The sequence below is a fragment of the Anguilla rostrata genome, chromosome 12, assembly GCF_018555375.3.
Source record: "Anguilla rostrata isolate EN2019 chromosome 12, ASM1855537v3, whole genome shotgun sequence".
In the NCBI taxonomy this organism is placed as follows: domain Eukaryota; kingdom Metazoa; phylum Chordata; class Actinopteri; order Anguilliformes; family Anguillidae; genus Anguilla; species Anguilla rostrata.
This window is the reverse complement of record NC_057944.1, coordinates 18,516,222-18,537,159: the sequence shown is the minus strand read 5'-3', so window position 1 is coordinate 18,537,159 and position 20,938 is coordinate 18,516,222. Positions and strand designations below refer to the sequence as shown.

The 20,938-nt window shown below is 40.7% G+C and overlaps 2 protein-coding genes across 2 annotated transcripts; both read right to left on the bottom strand.

Moving 5' to 3' along the window:
* Positions 1–1,728: 1,728 nt before the first annotated feature.
* Positions 1,729–7,200, bottom strand: LOC135236489 (extracellular calcium-sensing receptor-like). The gene is made up of 6 exons (XM_064302913.1): positions 7,001–7,200; positions 6,004–6,298; positions 4,293–5,090; positions 3,627–3,848; positions 3,081–3,204; positions 1,729–2,856 (listed from the first exon to the last, which is right to left on the bottom strand). Exons 1-6 carry the CDS (start codon positions 7,189–7,191, stop codon positions 1,943–1,945), a joined length of 2,544 nt encoding a protein of 847 aa, XP_064158983.1. The 5' UTR covers positions 7,192–7,200; the 3' UTR covers positions 1,729–1,942.
* A 4,932-nt stretch (positions 7,201–12,132) lies between these two features.
* Positions 12,133–17,611, bottom strand: LOC135236121 (vomeronasal type-2 receptor 1-like). Its single transcript, XM_064302318.1, has 5 exons — positions 17,193–17,611; positions 15,945–16,742; positions 13,771–13,992; positions 13,556–13,679; positions 12,133–13,256 (listed from the first exon to the last, which is right to left on the bottom strand). The coding sequence occupies exons 1-5, from the start codon at positions 17,595–17,597 to the stop codon at positions 12,343–12,345; spliced, it is 2,463 nt and encodes an 820-aa protein (XP_064158388.1). The 5' UTR covers positions 17,598–17,611; the 3' UTR covers positions 12,133–12,342.
* Positions 17,612–20,938: the final 3,327 nt, after the last annotated feature.

Here is a 20,938-nt window from a genome sequence, read left to right as displayed (position 1 = left end):
ATGTTATTTTGGTTAAAAATAACATAGATAGATATAAGACATAGCCTATTATTTTTAAAATTAAAATATAGTTGGAAAATAACTGGACCCACGTTTAACTTCCTGCTTTTACAACTTTTTATAGCACCAAGGGCTATAAAAATTCCCAAGTATATTCCTATGGGACCTTTGGTTCTTAGTAGTTGACTTAATTTGTGAATTAAACTGTAATCTAGTTCTTCCTGTGTCTGCGTGGGTTTCCTCTGGGTACTCCAGTTTCCTCCCACAGTCCAAAGACATGCAGGTAGGCTAATTGGAGACACTAAACTGCCCATATGTATGCGTATGTGAGTAAATGGTGAGTGAATGATGTGCATGCCCTGCCATTGATTGCCGACCTGTCCAGGGTGTATTCTTGCCTCTTGTCCAATGCATGCTGGGATAGGCTCCAGCACCCCCTGCGACCCTGACTAGAATAAGTCCGTATAGTTTATGGATGGATGAAATAATAATCCAGAAAAAATTGTTCAGAGGGTGCCAAGGGAAAATAAAGTGTTTTGCCAGATGAACCATGTCAACAGCAGAACTGGGTTAAATATGTATTTGTTTTCAATTAAAATACTATTCTACACTTTACTGAAAAAGTGTTCCTCCAGGACGCCGTCATTACATGGAAGGATGTGACTGCCTGCATTCATGGCTCGTCGTACTCGCCTCAGGCCGCTGATTCCAGTGTCCAATCTGCTTGGTCAGTTACACATCGGTGACAGAACGGCAAACACCTCATAAGAATTTGTCTGTTCAAATTCAGCCGTGAGTATTTTTGTTCCTATCTCTACAACAAACTAATTTAAATCGTAAATGGACTGCATTTATATAGCGCTTTTATCCAAAGCGCTTTACAATTGATGCCTCTCATTCGCCAGAGCAGTTAGGGATTAGGGGTTAGGTGTCTTGCTCAAGGACACTTCGACACGCCTAGGGCGGGGTTTGAACCGGCAACCCTCCGACTGCCAGACAATCGGTCTTACCTCCTGAGCTATGTCGCCCCCCAAATGAATACTCTTTTCACATAGCCAGATAATTTAGTCCACACGGCATAGACAACATTAACTTGTATTATTTATTTATTTTTGAAAATTGTTTTGCAAATTGAACACACATTTACTTTGCTTAAATCTATGCTATTTACTCATAGCCAAATTTACAAACCAACTAACACATTGCAATACAATAAACATTTAACGATTGTACGCTTTGCTTAAAACTTTTATTTATTTCTTGTTGATGTATTTGAGTCGGATGGTTTTGCAAACAAAAAAAAGTGAAAACTGACTCAAGCACTTTTACAGGAAACCACCTTTTTAAAACATGTTTAAAAAGCACCAACATAGCACTTTCCCTTCACAGAACTGATTAAAAATAAAATGGCACACACACACAGACACACCATGAACCCCAACAATAAATGCTAACAAAAATTAGTAGTAAAATAATAATAAAAAATGTACAATTAATAATTAACTGACCTTATTGGCCTATTAACCATCAATCAAATTTTGTCATTTAACGTGACCCATCTTCTCTCTTTCAGCCACACCTCCAGCTCCCCTCTGCAGCTCTGACTCTGCCTGCCCTCCAGCAACAGCACTCTGCAGGCATAGGCTTTGTTCTCCTTGGTACTTGCAAGTCAAGTTCCAATCTTGCTACTTTGCTTACTGAATTTTCAGTAAGGACTGAACAATTACACAGAAACACTAACACCCTGATTCGTAAATGTTTTATTTTCCTGAAAAGAAATCCCTGAGGGTCCCTGAGGGATTTAAATATTACAGATAAAAAATAAATTAATATTACAGATAAGAAATATGGTCCTCAAAAAATTTAAAGAAATATACAGCAGAAGAACATTTTAAATATAATCAACATTACTGAAGAAATTACTGACATTTCTTCATGTGCTTCAAAAGGATTTTGACGGCATTTTCCCCATCATGTGCTTTTTGGTATTTTGCTCAGGCCGAAACAATATTATGAAGCATTTTGGGAAAAAAATGCAAACGATCAAACCAAAGCTGGAAGCTAAAATAGCAAAGATCTCCACAGCTACAGTGAACTTTCCAGGTGAGCTGACATATGCTGGTATAAAGGTGATCCAGACTGCACAGAATATGAGCATGCTGAATGTGATGAATTTGGCTTCATTGAAGTTGTCAGGCAGCTTACGAGCCAGAAAAGCTAAAATAAAGCACAATATAGAGAGGAGCCCAATATAACCCAGTACAGCCCAGAACCCCAGTGCTGATCCTACATCACATTCTAGAATGATCTTTTCTTTGTAGTGCTTCATGTTCTTGTTTGGAAAAGGAGGACATGTTGTTAACCAAAGCACACAAATAAGGACCTGTATGAGAGTGAAAGCAAGAACACTCATTCTCTGGTGCAGAGGCCCAAACCACTTCATGACATTACTGCCTGGAAGTGTAGCCCTGAAGGCCATTAACACCACTAGTGTTTTCCCCAGAACACAGGAGATACAGAGGACAAAGGTGATCCCAAACGCAGTGTGGCGCAGCATACAGGACCAATCAGAGGGCCGGCCGATGAAGGTAAGAGAGCAAAGGAAACACAGTTTCAGTGAAAAGACCAGCATGAAGCTCAGCTCTGAGTTGTTGGCTTTCACAATGGGAGTATCCCTGTGTCGGTAAAACACGACAGCCACCATGAAGGCCATGCAGGCCCCAGTCACAGAACAAGCTGCAAGAATGATCCCCAGAACCTCGTGGAAGGACAAGAACTCAACAGGTTTGAGTACACATGCATCCTTCTCAGCATTCGGCCAGTAGTCATCTGGACAGGTTATACAGTCCAGGGAATCTGCAAAAAAGAGAGAAAACCTCATTATTCAGGAGTGTGCAGAAGTGGTCAGGGCATGAAAAACAGGGCTGAGGGCTGTGGGATTGAAACATGTGACTCTAGTTTTCAACATCTAAAAGCCTGTAAAATACCTTCCGAAAAAAATAAATATTCAACATTTACCTTTGCTAAATGTGATATATTTACTGTGCTACATATAGCTAATTATCCCTGCTTCTCTGTACCTGTAGCATTACTGATTTCTCCCTCAGCACAGGGCACACAGTCATAGCAGCAGACAGGCCTTCCTCTCTGCATGGCCTTCCGGGTGCCTGGGGGACAACTCGCACTGCACACTGACACAGGCACCTTCAAACAAATATAACAGCAACAGACATGGAGCCAACTCTGACATGAACTAATGTTAGACGACATGAGTTCATGTCTCATGTTAGACAAGACATAGCCAATCTTGTACCTTTTTATTTTCTCTTTCTTTTTATTTTTCTCTATATGTTAAGTTTCCTTAGTGTGAATTTTTCTTTACTTTTCTTTATTATCATAAAATGAAAAAAGAGGGGACTGTGATAGAAAAATTATTCTAAGCTACAGAAACTATGTTCATGCAGAAACTATGTTGTTTTCTTTGTGTGAACTCTCCTATTTGGCCAAATAAATGTTTGAACTGAATATTGTGTGAAAGTCTATTTGACTCTTCAAACTTGGAGATCTAGAGAATGTCCACCACACCCCATATCTGGACATGAAATCACATTTGAATGTGAAATTACCTTTGGCTGGCCAACTGCCCAGGTAATGTTCTTGTTAATGATCAACACCTGTCCATCTGGAGCAGATACATCATAGTGGCCCACAGTCACAAACTCCATGTGCCCATCCCTCATCGTCTGCCAGTTCACCAACTCATAAATGGCCACCGGGTCCCCATTGGCATCAAAGGAGACTTTGTACCCGTTCCTGGAGAAGTTCACTTTTCTCAGGTGCTCCATGACCTGATGGAAGGAAGCCAGAGGGTTGATAGTACACCAGCTAGCAACCAGCTTAATTTCCATTCAGCCTCCATGTTAACAATCCATTCAGTTTTCCCCAATAACCACATCCTCGCAGTCTTGATAATGGTATATGCCTTTCCCAGATTTTTGTGGCCAGCATAAAAATGAGGAGGTCTTTCACATTCCACATCAGTGTTCACCATGAAAATAATCTGTTCTGCTGATTGAAGGGCATTTAAGTGACTGAATGTTATATTTTGTTGCGGCCTTTTAGGTTGTAGGTTGTGTGTTGTATCTTAAACTGTGCTTACTGAGTAATTATTTATAATTTTCACTGTAACATTGAATTCTATCTAAATCACAGTGGATTAGGGCATCACCCTAAAAAACAGTGTTGATGCCCGTATCCATTATAGTTGAAAAATTGCATAATAGACCGTTTACCTGCCATGGTACAACCCGGATACTTGCGTTGCAGTGAGGTGGAGTGTTAGGTTCGTCTGTGCAGATGATGCTGTGTATGGCATGGGCTATTGCATACACAGCCTTGTACACCATGTTGGAGATGCGCAGCTGGGATGTGTCTGTGTAGGGATTCTGCAGATCTCGCAGATTCTGGTTTCCGTCGCATTTTTTCCGACCTTCTGCAGTCTGAATTCCCCCCAGGCTGCAGCCGAAAGCGGTCTCCCAGAACTCTGTGAGGAGTGGTGATTGGGAAACCTGTGCTGGCCCCAGGTCCAACAGGAAGTCTCGCAGCCCTGGAATGACTGAGCGGGGGATGCCAAAGCCGATTGCACCGGCAAACAGACGAAACTGCGACATCATGCGGTCAGTGATCCAGTCCTCAGTCCCAATCCATTGTAGCGGGGCCATCTGAATGCCTTCCAGTGCTGACTGCAAGACCAGCATGTCGCCTGTGGCAACGAATGCCACAACAACGCGGGCTGTGGACCTGCTGATGATCTCTGCCACGCGTCGCAATTTTTCAACGGGGTAGGTCCTGTAGAATGCCTCTGAGTACTCCACGCAGATGCCCTCTGCCTGTGCGGCCTGCAGGAAGGCAGCCATCCCATTGTTCCCATAGTCTGAGTCGCTCCGCACTGCCCCGATCCAAGTCCAGCCGAAATGCTTGACTAGTTTAGCCAGGGCAGCTGCCTGGAAGTAGTCACTGGGCATGGTCCTGGAGAAGGTGGGGTGCTGCAGCTTGTCACTAAGACAGGCACAGCTGGCAAAATGGCTCACCTATAAGTAAGTATAGGTGTAAGTATTTGGACAGCGATATAAAATTTTTAAAGCTCTTTACTCCAGCAAATTGGATTTGAAATGAAACACTGAGTATGTGGTTAAAGTGTAGACTGTCAGGTTTAATTTGTGGATATTTACATATTTATTAGGTGATCTGTGCAAGAATGACAGCCTTTTTGGTCATCATTACATTTTAAAGGATCAAAAATAATTGATAACTGAAGGTGCAATTGAAGGCTAAAAGCTACCTAAACAAGCAGGAACAGAAGTTGACACAGTGCAGGCCTGCCAGAGCATCATGAGAGAAGATACAGTCTTCCACAGCAAAAGATTTGTAGCAAGGACTAAATATGTTGTCCTTAATTAATATGATGTTAATTTGCACAAATACTTTTGGTACCCTAAAATGCATGAAATGTGTACAATAAGGGCTGTACTTCCTACACAGATAACCCAATATGAATGTAAAGACCCTCAAATTAAAGCTTACATCCCACACAGTAAAATTAAAATTTCAAATCAAATATGTTGGAATAGACAGGAAAGACAACAAATTGTGTGTCCAAACACATGCGGACGGCACTGTATTTATTTGTTTGTTCAGTACTAATACATTAGCACTGTGCACAAATACCTGCAGCCATTCATAAAGTTTTTCAGAAGGAGGAATCTGAATGCAAGATATATTGTGGCTAATTTGGGAAACAATGAGATCTCCATTTATAGAAATAGTAATAAGACCAAATTACCATGAAACAGCAGGCTTACTACTCAAAAATATTTACCTATTGTATATTCTATATTAATAGATAATCTCTTGGATTTATTTCAAATACATTTATGAGTGCAAGGGTTATATAATGATAATTTATTGGAACATGCACACGAGGACTGGGCAGGAGGAGCTCACCTGGGGGATGCTGAAGGGTGCGAGAATTCTGGAGATGGCGATGGTAGGAGAGGAGTTAGAGTCGCCCACAACAGCATGCACAGTGGCAGACTTTGAGCAGGACTGGTTGGGAAAGAAGACTGGCTCAATGCCATTGGCCAGCTGGAATGCCATCTTCACGGCCACTGGCACGGAGGAGCAGGAGTCATGGATCTGGTAGCCCAGAGTTACACCTGGCAGGAGCTCTGAACTGTTGTTGATTTCCTTGATAGCAAAAACCATAGTCCTGGCAAAGCGCATATTCCGGAAATCTACGCTGTTTTGAACAACAATATGAAGTCACACACAATGACATGAACATAACAGAACGTGCAATAAGTTGTCCAAAGACAATAATGTAAAAATATAACTTTTATTTTAAGTTAATTGGACATATTCTATATTTAGATGATAAAAAAGAATGGAGCATTGCCTCGGTACACCAGATTATGGCAGAAGGTGCTCTTGGAGTTATAATGAATGGTTCCAGATGGTCTATATATTTTATATTTATTTGACTATTAAAATTACAGAACTTAAATGTTTCTTAAATTGCTAAATAAATAAATATTTTTAATAATAAGAGGATACTTGCTTGCTCTAAGCATGTGCACCGGATTAACTTTAATGTGAAACAGATGGTAAATAATATGTGAAATAATCTAAATAATATTCATGTAAATAATGTGTGAAATAATAAAATAGCACCAACAACATTCATAAAATTTACAAAATAAAAGAACACAAACTTGACAAGTTTTTAAATCGAAGCGTAAATCTTCATTACAATCTATTACAAAACCTGTGGAGATCAAAATATTTGTAGAACGATATATATTACAATATATTTACATCCTGCAGTTCATCTAAGTAATGAATTTTATGACAGATTTTGTTTATATTTATGTATGTATCTCCTAGATCTAAGACATATACACAGGCCTCCACATTTCAGAATGCTCTTCCTCTCTTCACTGACCTGCCTGTACAGTGTAGCTCATTGGGTCGGCTGGTGTAGTTGTGCTCGGTGCTGCTCACAAAGTAGTGGATGGAAAAAACACCTCCGATCATAAAGTCCCCAGGTTGGGAAAATGAAGCAGGCCTGGGGGTCCCCTGCAGTGTGCACCCCGACCCTGAACTTCCGTTTGCCAGGGTGAGATCTCCAGCCATCAGTGCCAGTACCAGTGTACTCCACATCACCTCCATGCTTTCAGGACAGGATGTGGTGCCCTCACATGTTTAAATACCCTCCTGGAGCACAGCCCCCTGAGCTCATGGACAGGAAGAGGCATTCCCTTCCTGGGGAAAACATGCAAAGAAGTAGCTATGTATTATTTAAATGACCCACTGTCATGATTCAATTTGTTAAATTTTGTCTCTGATCCTCATATGAATCATCCCCTCACCACACAGGCACAGAAAGCCACACACAACAGTTGTAACACTGAACTGAGGAGTGTGCCCTAAACTCACGGACACCTGAATCAACAACCTCCCTGAAATCGATGCAGCAATAATCACCATCAGTGGTTCAAATTACTCTCTGCTGGTTCAAAATTGCCACTTTACATAATTTGACCCCAAATATAATGTGCCAAGTATTACATAAATCATATTTAAAGACTACAGAATTAACTAAAATTCTGAAAAACATGTATTCCAATATGGGCAAAATATTGCATTTCAAAATGATTAACGTCATATTCAAAGATGATAAATTAATTTACCTAAAACAGCAATGTTTTTCATGAGTAATGATTGCTCAAATATAAGTGCCTGACCTGTCCAAAGTCCATTCTTTGGATAGACATGCACACCTGGTGTGAAAATGTGGAACAAGGGTGGGAGCAAAGTACATATATCTTGCAATCACATGGACCGGATTGGTTCATTTTGTGTATATCATGGCTACCACAAATAAATATTAAAATACCGAACAAAAGACAGTGTCGGAATATTGGACATTTATCCCAGTCATACCTCTGCTGTAAAATACATTTTTTTCCTCCAGAGGGTCGCTCACCACCTCCTGATGCCATGAGCCCTCCAGAGGGTCCCTTGCGGCCGCGTCCTGATGTCGCAAGCCTCCCTCCGGATGAGGAGCCCCCGCAGCCTGCTGCAATGGAGCCCTCCAGAGGGTCTCTTGCCACCTCCTCGTGCTGCGAGTACTCCCGAGGCCCCGTGTCCCCTGCCCAGTTTAGGGGTTCAGCCAACAGCCGCCGCCACCCCATCGCCAGGATGCTCATGGTTGTATACAAACATTCTGGACAGGGCAAGTTGCCTGATACTGTATTTTGACTGCCATTTCTTGTAGAAAAGAACACAGTGTCTTTGAAAGAAGAGTGGTTGGTGGGACATGTTTGGTAGGAGCATATAAGTGACCTAGACTGCTGAAATTTCCCATGATTAGGGCAGCCAGTTTGTCTCCCTTTGTTTTCTCGCATAGTACTTCAGTCCTTCGCCAGCTAGAGGTCATGATAGCCTCTTTGTCAAGCCCCTTCTCAAACAATTATCCTATTTGGACCACCTTCGTAATCTAAGTTGATAAAGTAATTGCCACTAATTAAGCACAGATGATAATTGACAGCTATGTTTAGAAGTAGCCACATGTTAAATTCACTTTGATTACTTACTTCCGTGGACATGCTGTGTTTTTTTTTTTTTAAGTGTTGCACAAGGGAATGTTATGTTTTCTTTGATGCAGTGGGAAATGCCCACAATTTAAATGAGAGCAGTTATATAACCTTTAACTTTCACAAAACATATGAATAAAAAATTAATTAATGATTCAAATAATTAAGTAAACATAGTCTTTGTCCAAGAATGTAATGAGAATCAAGTGTCTTAGTGCTGGGCTAAAGCAAAAACCTGCACACACATCAACCCGTTTTGGAGAAAATTTGACACCCCTGCTTTATGGTTGCATTTTCCTTTTCACTGCTGTGATACTCCTGATCCTGGAGAGCCACAGAGCCTACTGGTTTTTGTTTTTCTTTAAACTCTTAGTGCAATGCCCCTAGTGGTCGGCACGCCGACGTGCCGAGATTACTAAACTCAGACATTCGGTGCTACTGCAACCAAAGTACATGAGTTAAAAACAGAAACGCGTTGTTTTAGTTTCATTAGTAGATTATACACGACAACTATGCCGAAAACTGAGCTTCGCTGCCCCACCATTGTCGCTCTGGTCGTTCATTTAACACGCACCCCCTCCCTGCAGTCTCATCTACCAAACACCCCCCACCCTTGACATAATGGACAATACTGTCTAACTTGGCATTCATAAAAATATTCTTTCACCACTAAAAAATCATATTCCGTCATAGCAACAAGATAAACCCGGCAATAGCCCTAAGATATGCCTATACAGCAGTGGAAACGCTGCTCACTGACTAACGAAATAAACGAGAAAAAGTTTTTTTTTAATTATACCATGTTATTCTACAGTCAATATCTGGGACTAAATATTGAATAAATATACAACCTTACTGTTGGTTTTACGTGTAGAGATGTCCCTTTTGAGACTGCGTGGTCATATATTGTTTTGGACAATCCGTTCGGGAAATATACGCGCATTTGTGACATCTGGGTATCTTCCAAAATAGCTGTGCATAATACCACACCTGTTGTTCACGGCGTCGTCGCCCTTTTCAGTACAGTCTGGCTTGATTGACAATTCATTTATTCAGTAGGTGAGAGTATAAGCTTTCTAACGATGTACAACACGTCTAATTCTGCTTTTGGAATAGCGTTTTATAGGTCAGCGTAACCGAAAATGTTCTTATCATCGCATTCAATTACGCATTCTCTGTGGTAGCAGTAAAACAAAGACGCTGCTAACAAAACGTTGTCAACGATTTTTCGTAAATTCTTGGAAAATACTGTTATTTAGTATTATTATTGAGGACTTCTGAGCATAGCTAAGCCATATGTTTGCTGATAGACCTAGCTGACATCGTTTTCTGGAGCAAAACAGAAGCGAATAGAACAGTCATTTATTTACTGTCTCTGTCTCCATCTACTGAACATAGACAAGATTTCATTCATTGCCATGTAAGTATTACTTCTCAAAATACTTCGGTTATATACGTTATTTTTGAAATTGAGAGTCTTTAAATAGATTTGTGGTATTATATAATGTGGATATTTCACACTGTAATGTAAGCATTAGTTAGGAATGTAATGTTTGTGAAGCATGCAACAGTGATGATGTAAGAGTTGGAACATTGCGAAAACGTGGTGGACGGTTGAAAATTGTTTTCATGTTGTCCCATCCCCATACAAGAAAACATACCAGAGAGTTAATTATTGCACATTTAGGCACTCTACTGCATTGTGTGACAATATTTTTGTATTATTTTTTAATCTGATAGCAATGTTCCATCTTAAACCTTCATTAGGGGCTCATTTAGGCTATATGCTTTATAATGAACAAAAAGCATTTTATTCAATTTTGGAGAGATTTTGGATATGTTTCTGGACCCCTAGATATTTTAGACCACTGTACTGAAAGCTTGTAATTCCCACTTGAAAATTATGCAACAGTGATTTTCTTGAGTCAAAACAGTTGATTTGTAGTGAAATATGTGAGTTTGTTGTGATTTACAGCAATGCATAATTTAGACATTTTGGATAGATTTTGAGACACTGGGTACACTGCTTAGTTTTTGCTTCATGCATCTATAGTAGTTCTACAAATTCATTTTTTATTTTTTGTCAAAACAATTGCATTTGTGGCACTTTATTTCTTCCAAAATTATGAATATAAACTAATCTGCATTAGTATTGTAAATTGTACAAATGTCTTGCTTCATTTACGCCATTTTTCAAGTCTCTGTGGTGTTCACATCTGGAGTTATAAAGCTTTAAATAGGGTACCCCCTAAATGGGTAAGGATTAGCAAGATTTGGCTTGTGCGCTAAGGGGTTAAAGTTAACAACTGATTCAGACCAAAGAAACCAGATGACCTAAGTTAACTGTGTAATCAACTGTTTTAACTTATCACATGCTGTGCTCCTGAAGTGCTGAGTAACAAAGAAGGCCAGCAGGCCCCGCGACTCTACAGGACCAGGAGTGAGGAGCACTGGCTTAAAGACATGCTAATTATAGAATTTAAACTTCCATCAATATTCACAAACTGATGGCCCTATTCATGAGGAGTAGTGGCTAAAGATGATGTTGGCTTTCAAGTCTGAGTGAAAGACTAGGGGGCAGCCATAGTCAGAATACATACTCCTCAACAAGGATGTCTGTGCATTTATTTCAAGATTCACGGTAAAATGGACAAGCAAATCAACTGAACGCAAATATCAATCTTGGTCATGAGCAGGTGATTTCATAAGGAACAGTAAGTTATGCCTGTTGAATACCTACCAAAAACCTCTGCCCCCATCCAAAAAAGAGAAATTTTGTCACTAACAGCTCTTAGAAATGCCCAATCCCTTGCTTGTCCACACTTACTTTCCAAATTATCACATCATTGAACAGTTGTTCTGAAGTGTGTTTCATGCTGACATAAGTGGCTAATACTGTGATTCTAATAAGTGTCCGAAGTGGAGAAATTGATGTGTGTGAACTGCATAGCTCTATCAGTCTCAGTAACCTCAATTGCTTGATTTTTCTCACAGTTTCACATACTTCCAAATTCAATATATGGCAGGTGTTCATTTTATGCTCAGAAACAAAATAATCCCTGTACACCCCTTCTGTAAGATAGAGAATGGCTGGTGGACAAACAAGCATGTCTGAACATGCTTTATTTTTTTGGTTACCAGGGAGCCGTCTGTTGGATACTGTGGGAGTCATATTAACACAAGGTTTTCAATCAAATGATCACCAGAAAAAATCAACTCTGCCCTCCCAAAGGAATAAGCTGAAAACAGCTATGCCCTCCCAGCCCTGAAAAACAAACATATTGTTAGAATGGCAGCTGAAATGTACTTCAGCCATACCTCCAGCTCCCCTCTGCAGCTCCTAAAGGAGTAAGACTTTGCCTGCTCCCCAGCAACAGCACTCTGCAGACAAGTTCCAAACTTGCTACTTTGCTCGGTGCATTTTCAGTGAGGACTTAACAATTGCACATCATGCACAAATGCCAGAAAACACAAACACCATCATAAATCAATCTTTTATTGATAGCATGAAATCCCTGAGGGTCTGTGGCTCCAGATAAGTTAATATTAGAGATAAAACATATGGTCCTCAGAGATATTTAGAGATAGGCACTTTTTCACTTAAAGAAATGTACAGTAGAAATACATTTTAAGTAAGATTTTTTTTTAAAAATCATCCATAAACATTACTGACATTTGCGTCTCTGCTTCAAAGAGATTTCGATGGCATTTTCCCCATCATGTGCTTTTTGGTATTTTTCTCAGGCTGAAACAATATTATGAAGCATTTAGGGACAAAAATGCATACTATCAGACCAAAGCTGGAAGCTAAAATAGCAAAGATCTCCACAGCTACAGTGAACTTTCCAGGTGAACTGACATAAGCTGGTATAAAAGTGATCCAGACTGCACAGAATATGAGCATGCTGAATGTGATGAATTTGGCTTCATTGAAGTTGTCAGGCAGCTTACGAGCCAGAAAAGCAAAACCGAAGCACAGTATAGAGAGGAGCCCAATATAACCCAGTACAGCCCAGAACCCCACTGCTGATCCTACATCACATTCTAGAATGATCTTTTCATTGTAGTGCTTCATGTTCTTGTTGGGGAATGGAGGGGATATTGTTAACCAAAGCACACAAATAAGGACCTGTATGAGAGTGAAAGCAAGAACACTCAGTCTCTGCTGGGGAGGGCCAAACAGCTTCATGACATTACTGCCTGGAAGTGTAGCCCTGAAAGCCATTAACACCACTATTGTTTTTCCCAGAACACAAGAGATGCAGAGAACAAAGGTGATCCCAAACGCAGTGTGGCGCAGCATACAGGACCACTCAGAAGGCTGGCCGATGAAGGTAAGAGAGCAAAGGAAACACAGTTTTAATGAAAATACCAGCAGGAAACTCAGCTCTGAGTTGTTGGCTTTCACAATGGGAGTGTCCCTGTGTATGTAAAACACGGCAGCCACCATGAAGGCCATGCAGGCCCCAGTCACAGAACAAGCTGCCAGGATAATCCCCAGAACCTCGTGGAAGGACAAGAACTCAACAGGCTTGGGTACACATTCATCCCTCCCAGCATTCGTCCAGTGGTCGGCTGGACATGTGATGCAGTCCAGTGAATCTGCACAAAAGAGAGAAAACTTCAATGTTCTGGAGTGTGCAGAAGATGCTAGGGCATGATAAACGGGTCCTAAAGGCTGTGGGATTGAAACATGTGACTCTAATATCCTTCCTCAGATCCCTATCCTGATGTTAAACGCATCACCATCATCTGGCCTAAGCTTAAGTTGCAGCTATATCCCCCAACTTCTGAGAGCCTCCAAAGTACATTGATGAAATATACATGTTCCAAATTTGCTCATGCTAAATGTGATATATTTGATGTGCTACATAGAGCTAATTATTCATGCTTCTCTGTACCTGTGACATTGCTGATTTCTCCCTCAGCACAGGGCACACAGTCGTAGCAGCAGACAGGCCTTCCTCTCTCCACAGCCTTCCGAGTGCCTGGGGGACAGCTCTCACTGCACACTGACACAGGCACCTTCAAACAGATATCACAGCAATAGACATGGAGCCAACTCTGACATGCCACCATATCTGTCTAATGAAATTACATTTGTGTGTGAAATTACCTGTGGCTGGCCACCTGCCCAGGTAATGTTCTTGTTCATGATCAACACCTGTCCATCTGGAGCAGATGCATCATAGTGGCCCACAGTCACAAACTCCATGTGCCCATCCCTCATCACCTGCCAGTTCACCAACTCATAAGTGGCCACCGGATCCCCATTAGCATCAAATGAGACTTTGTACCCGTTCCTGGAGAAGTTCACTTTTCTCAGGTGCTCCATGACCTGATGGGAGGAAGCCAGAGGGCTGATAGTACACCTGTTAGTAACCAAGCTCAACTTTCACTCAAACTCCATGTTAACCATCCACTTTGTATTCCCCAATAACCACATTCTTGAAGTCTCAGCAGTGTATATTTCTTTCCCATATTTTTATGGCTAGCATGAAAATTAGCAGGTCTTTCAGATTCTACCTCAGTGTATTCACCAGGAAAACAACCAATTCTGCTGACCGGAGGGTTTTAAAAAGTGGCTGAATGCTATATTTCTTTGTGACTTTAAGGTAGTAGGTTGTGTACTGTGGGTAAAACTGTTTGCTGAGTTATTATTTGTAATATGCACTGCAATGTTGAATGCTCATATATATATATATAAATAATAGCAATACTAAATATTGCCGCAAGCGGCAATTCTGGGGGTTCAAGCCAACATGGAACGTTAGAAGGTGAAAGCTGTGAAGTGCAATAAGAACTAGTCAGAATCAGAGTAATTGTAATAGTCAAGTCTATTTATACATACAAGGAATTTGACTTGACACAATATGTTCATTCTCAATGAATGAATGAAAAGGTTTAATTGCACAACAAGCTAACAGTAGCATAGGACCATCATCATCATGTCATACACGAACTATAAGAAAAAAATAGTCATCATATCATACAAGAACTAAATAAAAAATAAATGACGGTTTGATTGTGTCTGCATGAAAACTATTTAAGGTATTGGGTTTGGGAATAGGGAGCCTTAACACTTATAATCAATGGCTATATTTCTGTTTGTAATTGTTATTTATTTTACTGGTACATTCGAGGTGCGAGGATATACCCATATATACTCATTCAAGCTAAATCCAGTTCTAATTTACGTTCTAGAATGGTCATTTTTAGATGTGAAGCACCTTTATGACCAGCAATGTCACTAACTCACTCAGTCAGCACCCCCGTCAGTAATTCAATCAGTTAATTCATGGTTCTTGAGGCAAATTTGTAGAGTGAGGATAGATGGAGGTCTGTAGCACGTTTTGTATAAATCAGACTCATGGCGTAGGAGTTATGACCTTCAACCTTTGCCTGTAGACTGGTGGTGCCCCCTATTGGACGATTTTAAAATAGTTTTACACACGTTGTTCAACAGTGTTATGAAACATATCCTGCGAGTTTTGTAATGATTGGACAAACAATTTTTGATTTATAGTCTGATTTGTGTTATGCCACGCCCAGTTTTTGCATTTGTAGTGCCCCCTAGTGGTCAATTTGAATGAAACATTCAGGGTATGTTTCATGTAGTTATGTGGACATATCCTGCAAGTTTTGTGATGATTGGCGCAACGGTTGCTGACTTTGGTCTATTTATGTGCTGAGCCACGCCCTTTTGAAGTTCATTGGTAAATATCTTCGAAATGCGATAAGATATCAACAAGTTTTGAATAAGTTTTGATAAGCTTGGTCCAGTAATGTTCCACAGTAAATTTGGTAGGAATCAGACCTACAGTTTAGAAGGAGATGTCAAAAATGTGTTTTTCAAAAAATTCTAAATGGCGGAAAATCTAGTCTTTAGATTCGTAGACACGGACTTTAATGGTTCTTGAGTGAGGATAGATGGATGTCTGTAGCAAATTTCATGTAAATCGAACTCACGGCATAGGAGTTATAACTTTTCAAATGTAAAAATTTTGACCTTTAATTATAGCACCCCAATCAGGCCGATTGGGGTCATATTTCTTGGGCAGCACTTGCACACAACTTCCATCAATCAATGAGCAGAATTTAATGTCTCTACCATTTACCATCTCACAGGAATTTGCGCAAACATTTCTGAAGAAGATTAATAATAAACCAGCACAAAAGCAAAAACTAGGGTTTCAGCCCTTCGGGCTTGAACCCCTAATGATATTAATAAGAATAACTGTTGATACCCTTAATCATTACAGTCGGAAGATTGTGTAATAGATCGTTTACCTGCTGTGGCTCAACTGGGATACTTTTGTTGCAGTGGGGTGGAGCGTTAGGTTCATCTGTGCAGATGATGCTGTGTATGGCATGGGCTATTGCATACACAGCCTTGTATACCATGTTTGAGATGCGCAGCTGGGATGTGTCTGTGTAGGGATTCTGCAGATCTCGCAGATTCTGGTTTCCATCGCATGTTTTCTGGCCCGCTGCAGTCTGACTTCCCCCCAGGCTGCAGTTAAATGCGCTCTCCCAGAACTCTGTGAGGAGCGGTGAGTGGGAAACCTGTGCCGGCCCCAGGTCCAACAGGAAGTCTCTCAGCCCAGGAATGACTGAGCGGGGGATGCCGATGCCGATGGCACCGGCAAACAGACGGAACTGCAACATCTTGCGGTCAGTGACCCATGACTCACTCCCAATCCACTGTAGCGGGGTCATCAGCCTGTCTTCCAGCTCTGACAGCAAGACCAGCATATCGCCCGAGGCAATGAACGCCACAACGACGCGGGCCGTGGACCTGCTGATGACCTCTGCCACGCGTCGCACTTTTGCGCGAGGGTTAGTCCTGTAGAATGCCTCAGAGTACTCCACGCAGATGCCCTCTGCCTGTGCGGCCTGCAGGAAGGCGGCCATCCCGTTGTTCCCATAGTCTGAGTCGCTCCGCACCGCCCCGATCCAAGTCCAGCCAAAATGCTTGACTAGTCTAGCCAGGGCTTCTGCCTGGAAGTAGTCACTGGGAATGGTCCTCGAGAAGGTGGGGTACTGCAGCTTGTCACTAAGACAAGCACAGGTAGCAGAATGGCTCACCTATAACCCCGTGAAAGGAATGATGCGCATTTTTAACAGTGAATACAACTTCATTCAAACCAAGAATGTTAGTGAATTAATAAATCTGTCTACCTACCAACCTACGTATCTATCCATTCAGAACTAACACAGTAGCACTGTGCACAAATTCCTGTAGCCATTCAGTAAATTCAAAGTCTCCTGTAGGAAGAATCTTAACTGCAAGAAATATTGCCGCTACATTGGGAAATGTTGGTAAAGATATCTATTCACAGAAACAGCAGTAAGACCAAGTTTCTACAGAAGCAGCAGGTTTATTATTCAATAATATTGCACAATAGCCTATATATTAATGACTCATCTCTATAGTTATTTAAAATAATATTTTTTAAAGGCGTGGATTATTGTATTATAACTATTTCAGGTAATTTATTGGACCATGCAATGGAGGACTGGGCAGAAGGAGCTCACCTGGGGGATGCCAAAGGGTCCGAGAACTCTGGACATGGCGATGGTAGGAGTAGAGTTAGAGTCGCCCACAACAGCATGCACAGTGGCAGACTTTGAGCAGAACTGATTGGGAAAGAAGACTGGCTCAATGCCATTTACCAGCTGGAATGCCACCTTCACGGCTACTGGCACGGAGGCACATGAGTCATGGATCTGGTAGCCTAGCGTTACACCTGGCAGGAGCTCTGAGCTGTTGTTGATTTCTTTGATGGAAAAAACCATTGTCCTAGCAAAGCGCACATTCCGGAAATTCAAACTGTTGTAAACAAAATTAAGAGTCAAAAACATTGACGTAAACATAACAAGAATGACCTGAAATAAAATTTGCTTTGTATTTTCATTTAAATTGGACATATTCATATTCATGTTTCATATTCTGATTGAAATAAGAGAGGAGCATTATATGGGCTCACCGTGACGATCAGCAGATTATTGTAGAGTACCAAGTTATCCTGGTATTGGGGTTATAATAAATAGTCTAAGTTCATCTATATATGTTATAATTTATTTGACTTCTAGGATTGCAGAACATGTATATTTCTAAAGTTGCAAAATTGTCTCTAACCTATGTGAGTACACAACTGCTCCAACGACATACAATGTATTAACTTGAAAGCGAGACAGATAGAAAAGATATCTTTTGCTAAAAATGAAACAACCAAAATTAAATAAAATTTACAATATATATTCTAAATAATTTCTAACATAATAAATCAACAATGACAAAATTTAACAGGCTTGTCTGTTTTAAGATTAAGAGCAAACCTGTGGAGCTCATAATATAAGGTGTATGTATTTAAATTATAATGTATTTACCCTATATTCTGCAATTTATATAAGTAATACATTTCACAACATGTTTTGTTTATGTTTATGTATATCCAGAAACTGAACAGCTGTCCCCACAGTGGCCACATTGTACAATGCTCTTCCTCTCTTCACTGACCTCCCCGTACACTGCGGCGCTTTTGGTCGTCTGGTGTAGTTGTGCTCAGTGCTGCTCACATAGTAGTACATGGAAAAAATGCTTCCGATCATGAAGTCCCCAGGTTCGGAGAATGAAGCAGGCATGGGGGTCCCCTGCAGTTTGCACCCCAAACCAGACCTTTCCTTCATCAGGGCAAGAGCTCCAGCCACCAGTGCCAGTATCAGCGTTAGCCAGAGCACCTCCATGCTTTCAGGACAGGATGTGGTGCTCTCCCATGTTTAAATACCCTCCTGGAGTACATCCCCCTTATCTCATGGAGAGGAAGCGGCATTCCCTTCTTGGGGAAAAACATGTAGAGGTGTAGCTATTTATTATTAACAAAGTGACCAGCTGTCATGATTTTATTTTTATGCCTCCGCAACGGCACAGCCGTGGCCGGAGGCATTATGTTTTCGGGTTGTCCGTCCGTCCGTTCGTCCATCCCATTTTCGTGAATACGATATCTCAGGAACGCCTTGAGGGAATTTCTTCAAACGTCCACTTGGACTCAAGGATGACCTGATTAGATTTTGGTGGTCAAAGGTCAAGGTCACTGTGACTTCACAAAACACATTTTCGCCTTGAGGGAATTTCTGCAAATTTGCCACAAACGTCCACTTGGACTCAAGGATGACCTGATTAGATTTTGGTGGTCAAAGGTCAAGGTCACTGTGACCTCACGTCTGTCCCATTCTCTCGTGAACATGATATCTCAGGAACGCCTTGAGGGAATTTCTTCAAACGTCCACTTGGACTCAAGGAATTCCGCTACAACTTCCATTGCATTACTTGTGTATAAAAACCATTCTGCTCCGTTCATTTTATCTATAATTTAATAATTTATACGTATATACACACTTGTCCTCCTCTCCCCCACTGCCTCCACACTGTCCAGTTCCAACCTGATCACCTAGCTAGCCTTCCTTAACAGCTTGTTGAGACTGCTGACCTTTAAGCCTTGATACCACCACCCCAGCACATCACTGCGAAAAACAGAGCCCTGGCTCCTGCTTGGCGGAGGCATACAACCGCAAGGCGGTATTTCTAGTTTTATATTTTGTTTCCAATCCTCATAAGAATCCTCTTCTCGTCACACAGGCATAGTAAACCACACACAATTGTAAAACTGAACTGAGGAGTGTGCTGTAAACTCACTGACACTTGAACCAATAAGCTCCCTGAAATTGATGCAACAATAATTACTATCAATGTCAACTCTCTTCTGGTCCAAAATGACCACATTACATAATTTGACTCCAAATATAATGTGCCAAATATTACATAAATCATATTTACAGCCTACAAGATGAAAAGAAAACTCTGAAAAACATTTATTCCAACGTGGTCAAAATACTTAATTTCAAAATGATTAACATAAGGATAAAAATTGCATAAATATTTCATGAGTAATGACTGCTCATATGTAAGTGCCTGACCAGTCCAAACTGTGCATTCTCTGGATAGACATGCAGACCTGGTCTCGTAATGTGGGACAAGGGTGGGGCCAAAGTACGTATACCCTGCAATCACATGGACTTGACTGGTTCATTCTGTGTATATTATGGCTATCTAACACAAATAAATATTAAAATACCAAACAAAAGAGAGTATGGAAAAACTGGACATTCATTTCAGTTGTACCTCTGCTGTAAAATTAATTTTTGCACATAAATGTTTTTTCTTAATAATAAAGCCACGCTCACACACAAATTTATGGAATTGTTATTTTTTCAGTGATTAACACTGTTATACGTGCCGATTTTTTAATTTACTATTAGCTGAATTTTCTCAATACCAGGAAATTTACTCAAATGTATTTACAGTTTACACTTTAATGTAATTCGACAAGCTTATTAATGTGTAATTATTGGGAAAATTATTGGGAAATTGTATCCACAGTATTCCTTTCCTTTCACTCTTCTTGGCATGTAAAAGTAATGAAGTTTTTTAAATGAAGTTAATAGAGCAATGTCAAGGTCTGTGAGTGAGAAACCAGCATTTTTGGTATGTAGGGAATTGTGATAACCATATAATAATGTGAGAAACCATACACTACAAGCAGTTAGCATTTCCCATAACAGCTTCTTATATTTTCCTTTTACATTAGATTTCTATCTTTTTGGAATTGATATAGTAGGGGAGAGAAGGGCAAAATGTAACACTGAATTTTTAGGTTGATGCTTCGAGCTTGAACAACGTATTTCACGTTAAACACACAGAATTACCCTCTCTTTGTCTCTAATGAACAATGGGAGATTTCAGTAAATATTTCAAGAGATACTGTCAGAAGTCTACAGTTCTAGTTTAGGCTATATGCAAGTAAAGAAAATTTGGAGTTTTAAGCGATGTGTATTTTTTTAAGTGAAGTGTTTTTCAGCTACTGTATTGTGTGTTTATCTCAAGGAATCCAAAGATATGTCATCATAAAGTTATTTCACACATCTTGCGATGCACTTGGATGCATCATCAGTGATGTAACCTGGGGTCATGGGGTGTTTGGGTCTTTTAACAATCAGACACCCTCACCCAGGTGACCCAGCCAAGATTGATCAGGCCTTATCTTGTAGTCCAAGTAGCATGTGTTGTCCACAGATCTCTCCTCTTGATCCACAGCCAACTTGACACCCTCTCTGCGGACTCAGTGGTGGTCTTGATGTCTTTCCTGCTGTACAGTCCTGTGATGCTGAGGATCTTGAATGCCCTGCAAGGAAACAGGCCTGCAAAGCCTCTGCAGCCCACC

Coding starts and splice junctions, on each gene's coding strand:
- LOC135236489 (XM_064302913.1), bottom strand. CDS start 7,191: ATGGCTGGAGATCTCACCCTGGCAAACGGAAGTTCAGGGTCGGGGTGC. Junction 6,299..7,000: donor GAGCTACACTGTACAGGCAG/GTCAGTGAAGAG, acceptor TGTTCAAAACAG/CGTAGATTTCCGGAATATGC. Junction 2,857..3,080: donor AGAAATCAGTAATGCTACAG/GTACAGAGAAGC, acceptor TCTTTTTTGCAG/ATTCCCTGGACTGTATAACC.
- LOC135236121 (XM_064302318.1), bottom strand. CDS start 17,597: ATGAATATGAATATGTCCAATTTAAATGAAAATACAAAGCAAATTTTA. Junction 13,993..15,944: donor TCCCAGTTGAGCCACAGCAG/GTAAACGATCTA, acceptor TCCTCCCATCAG/GTCATGGAGCACCTGAGAAA. Junction 13,680..13,770: donor GGGCAGGTGGCCAGCCACAG/GTAATTTCACAC, acceptor ATCTGTTTGAAG/GTGCCTGTGTCAGTGTGCAG.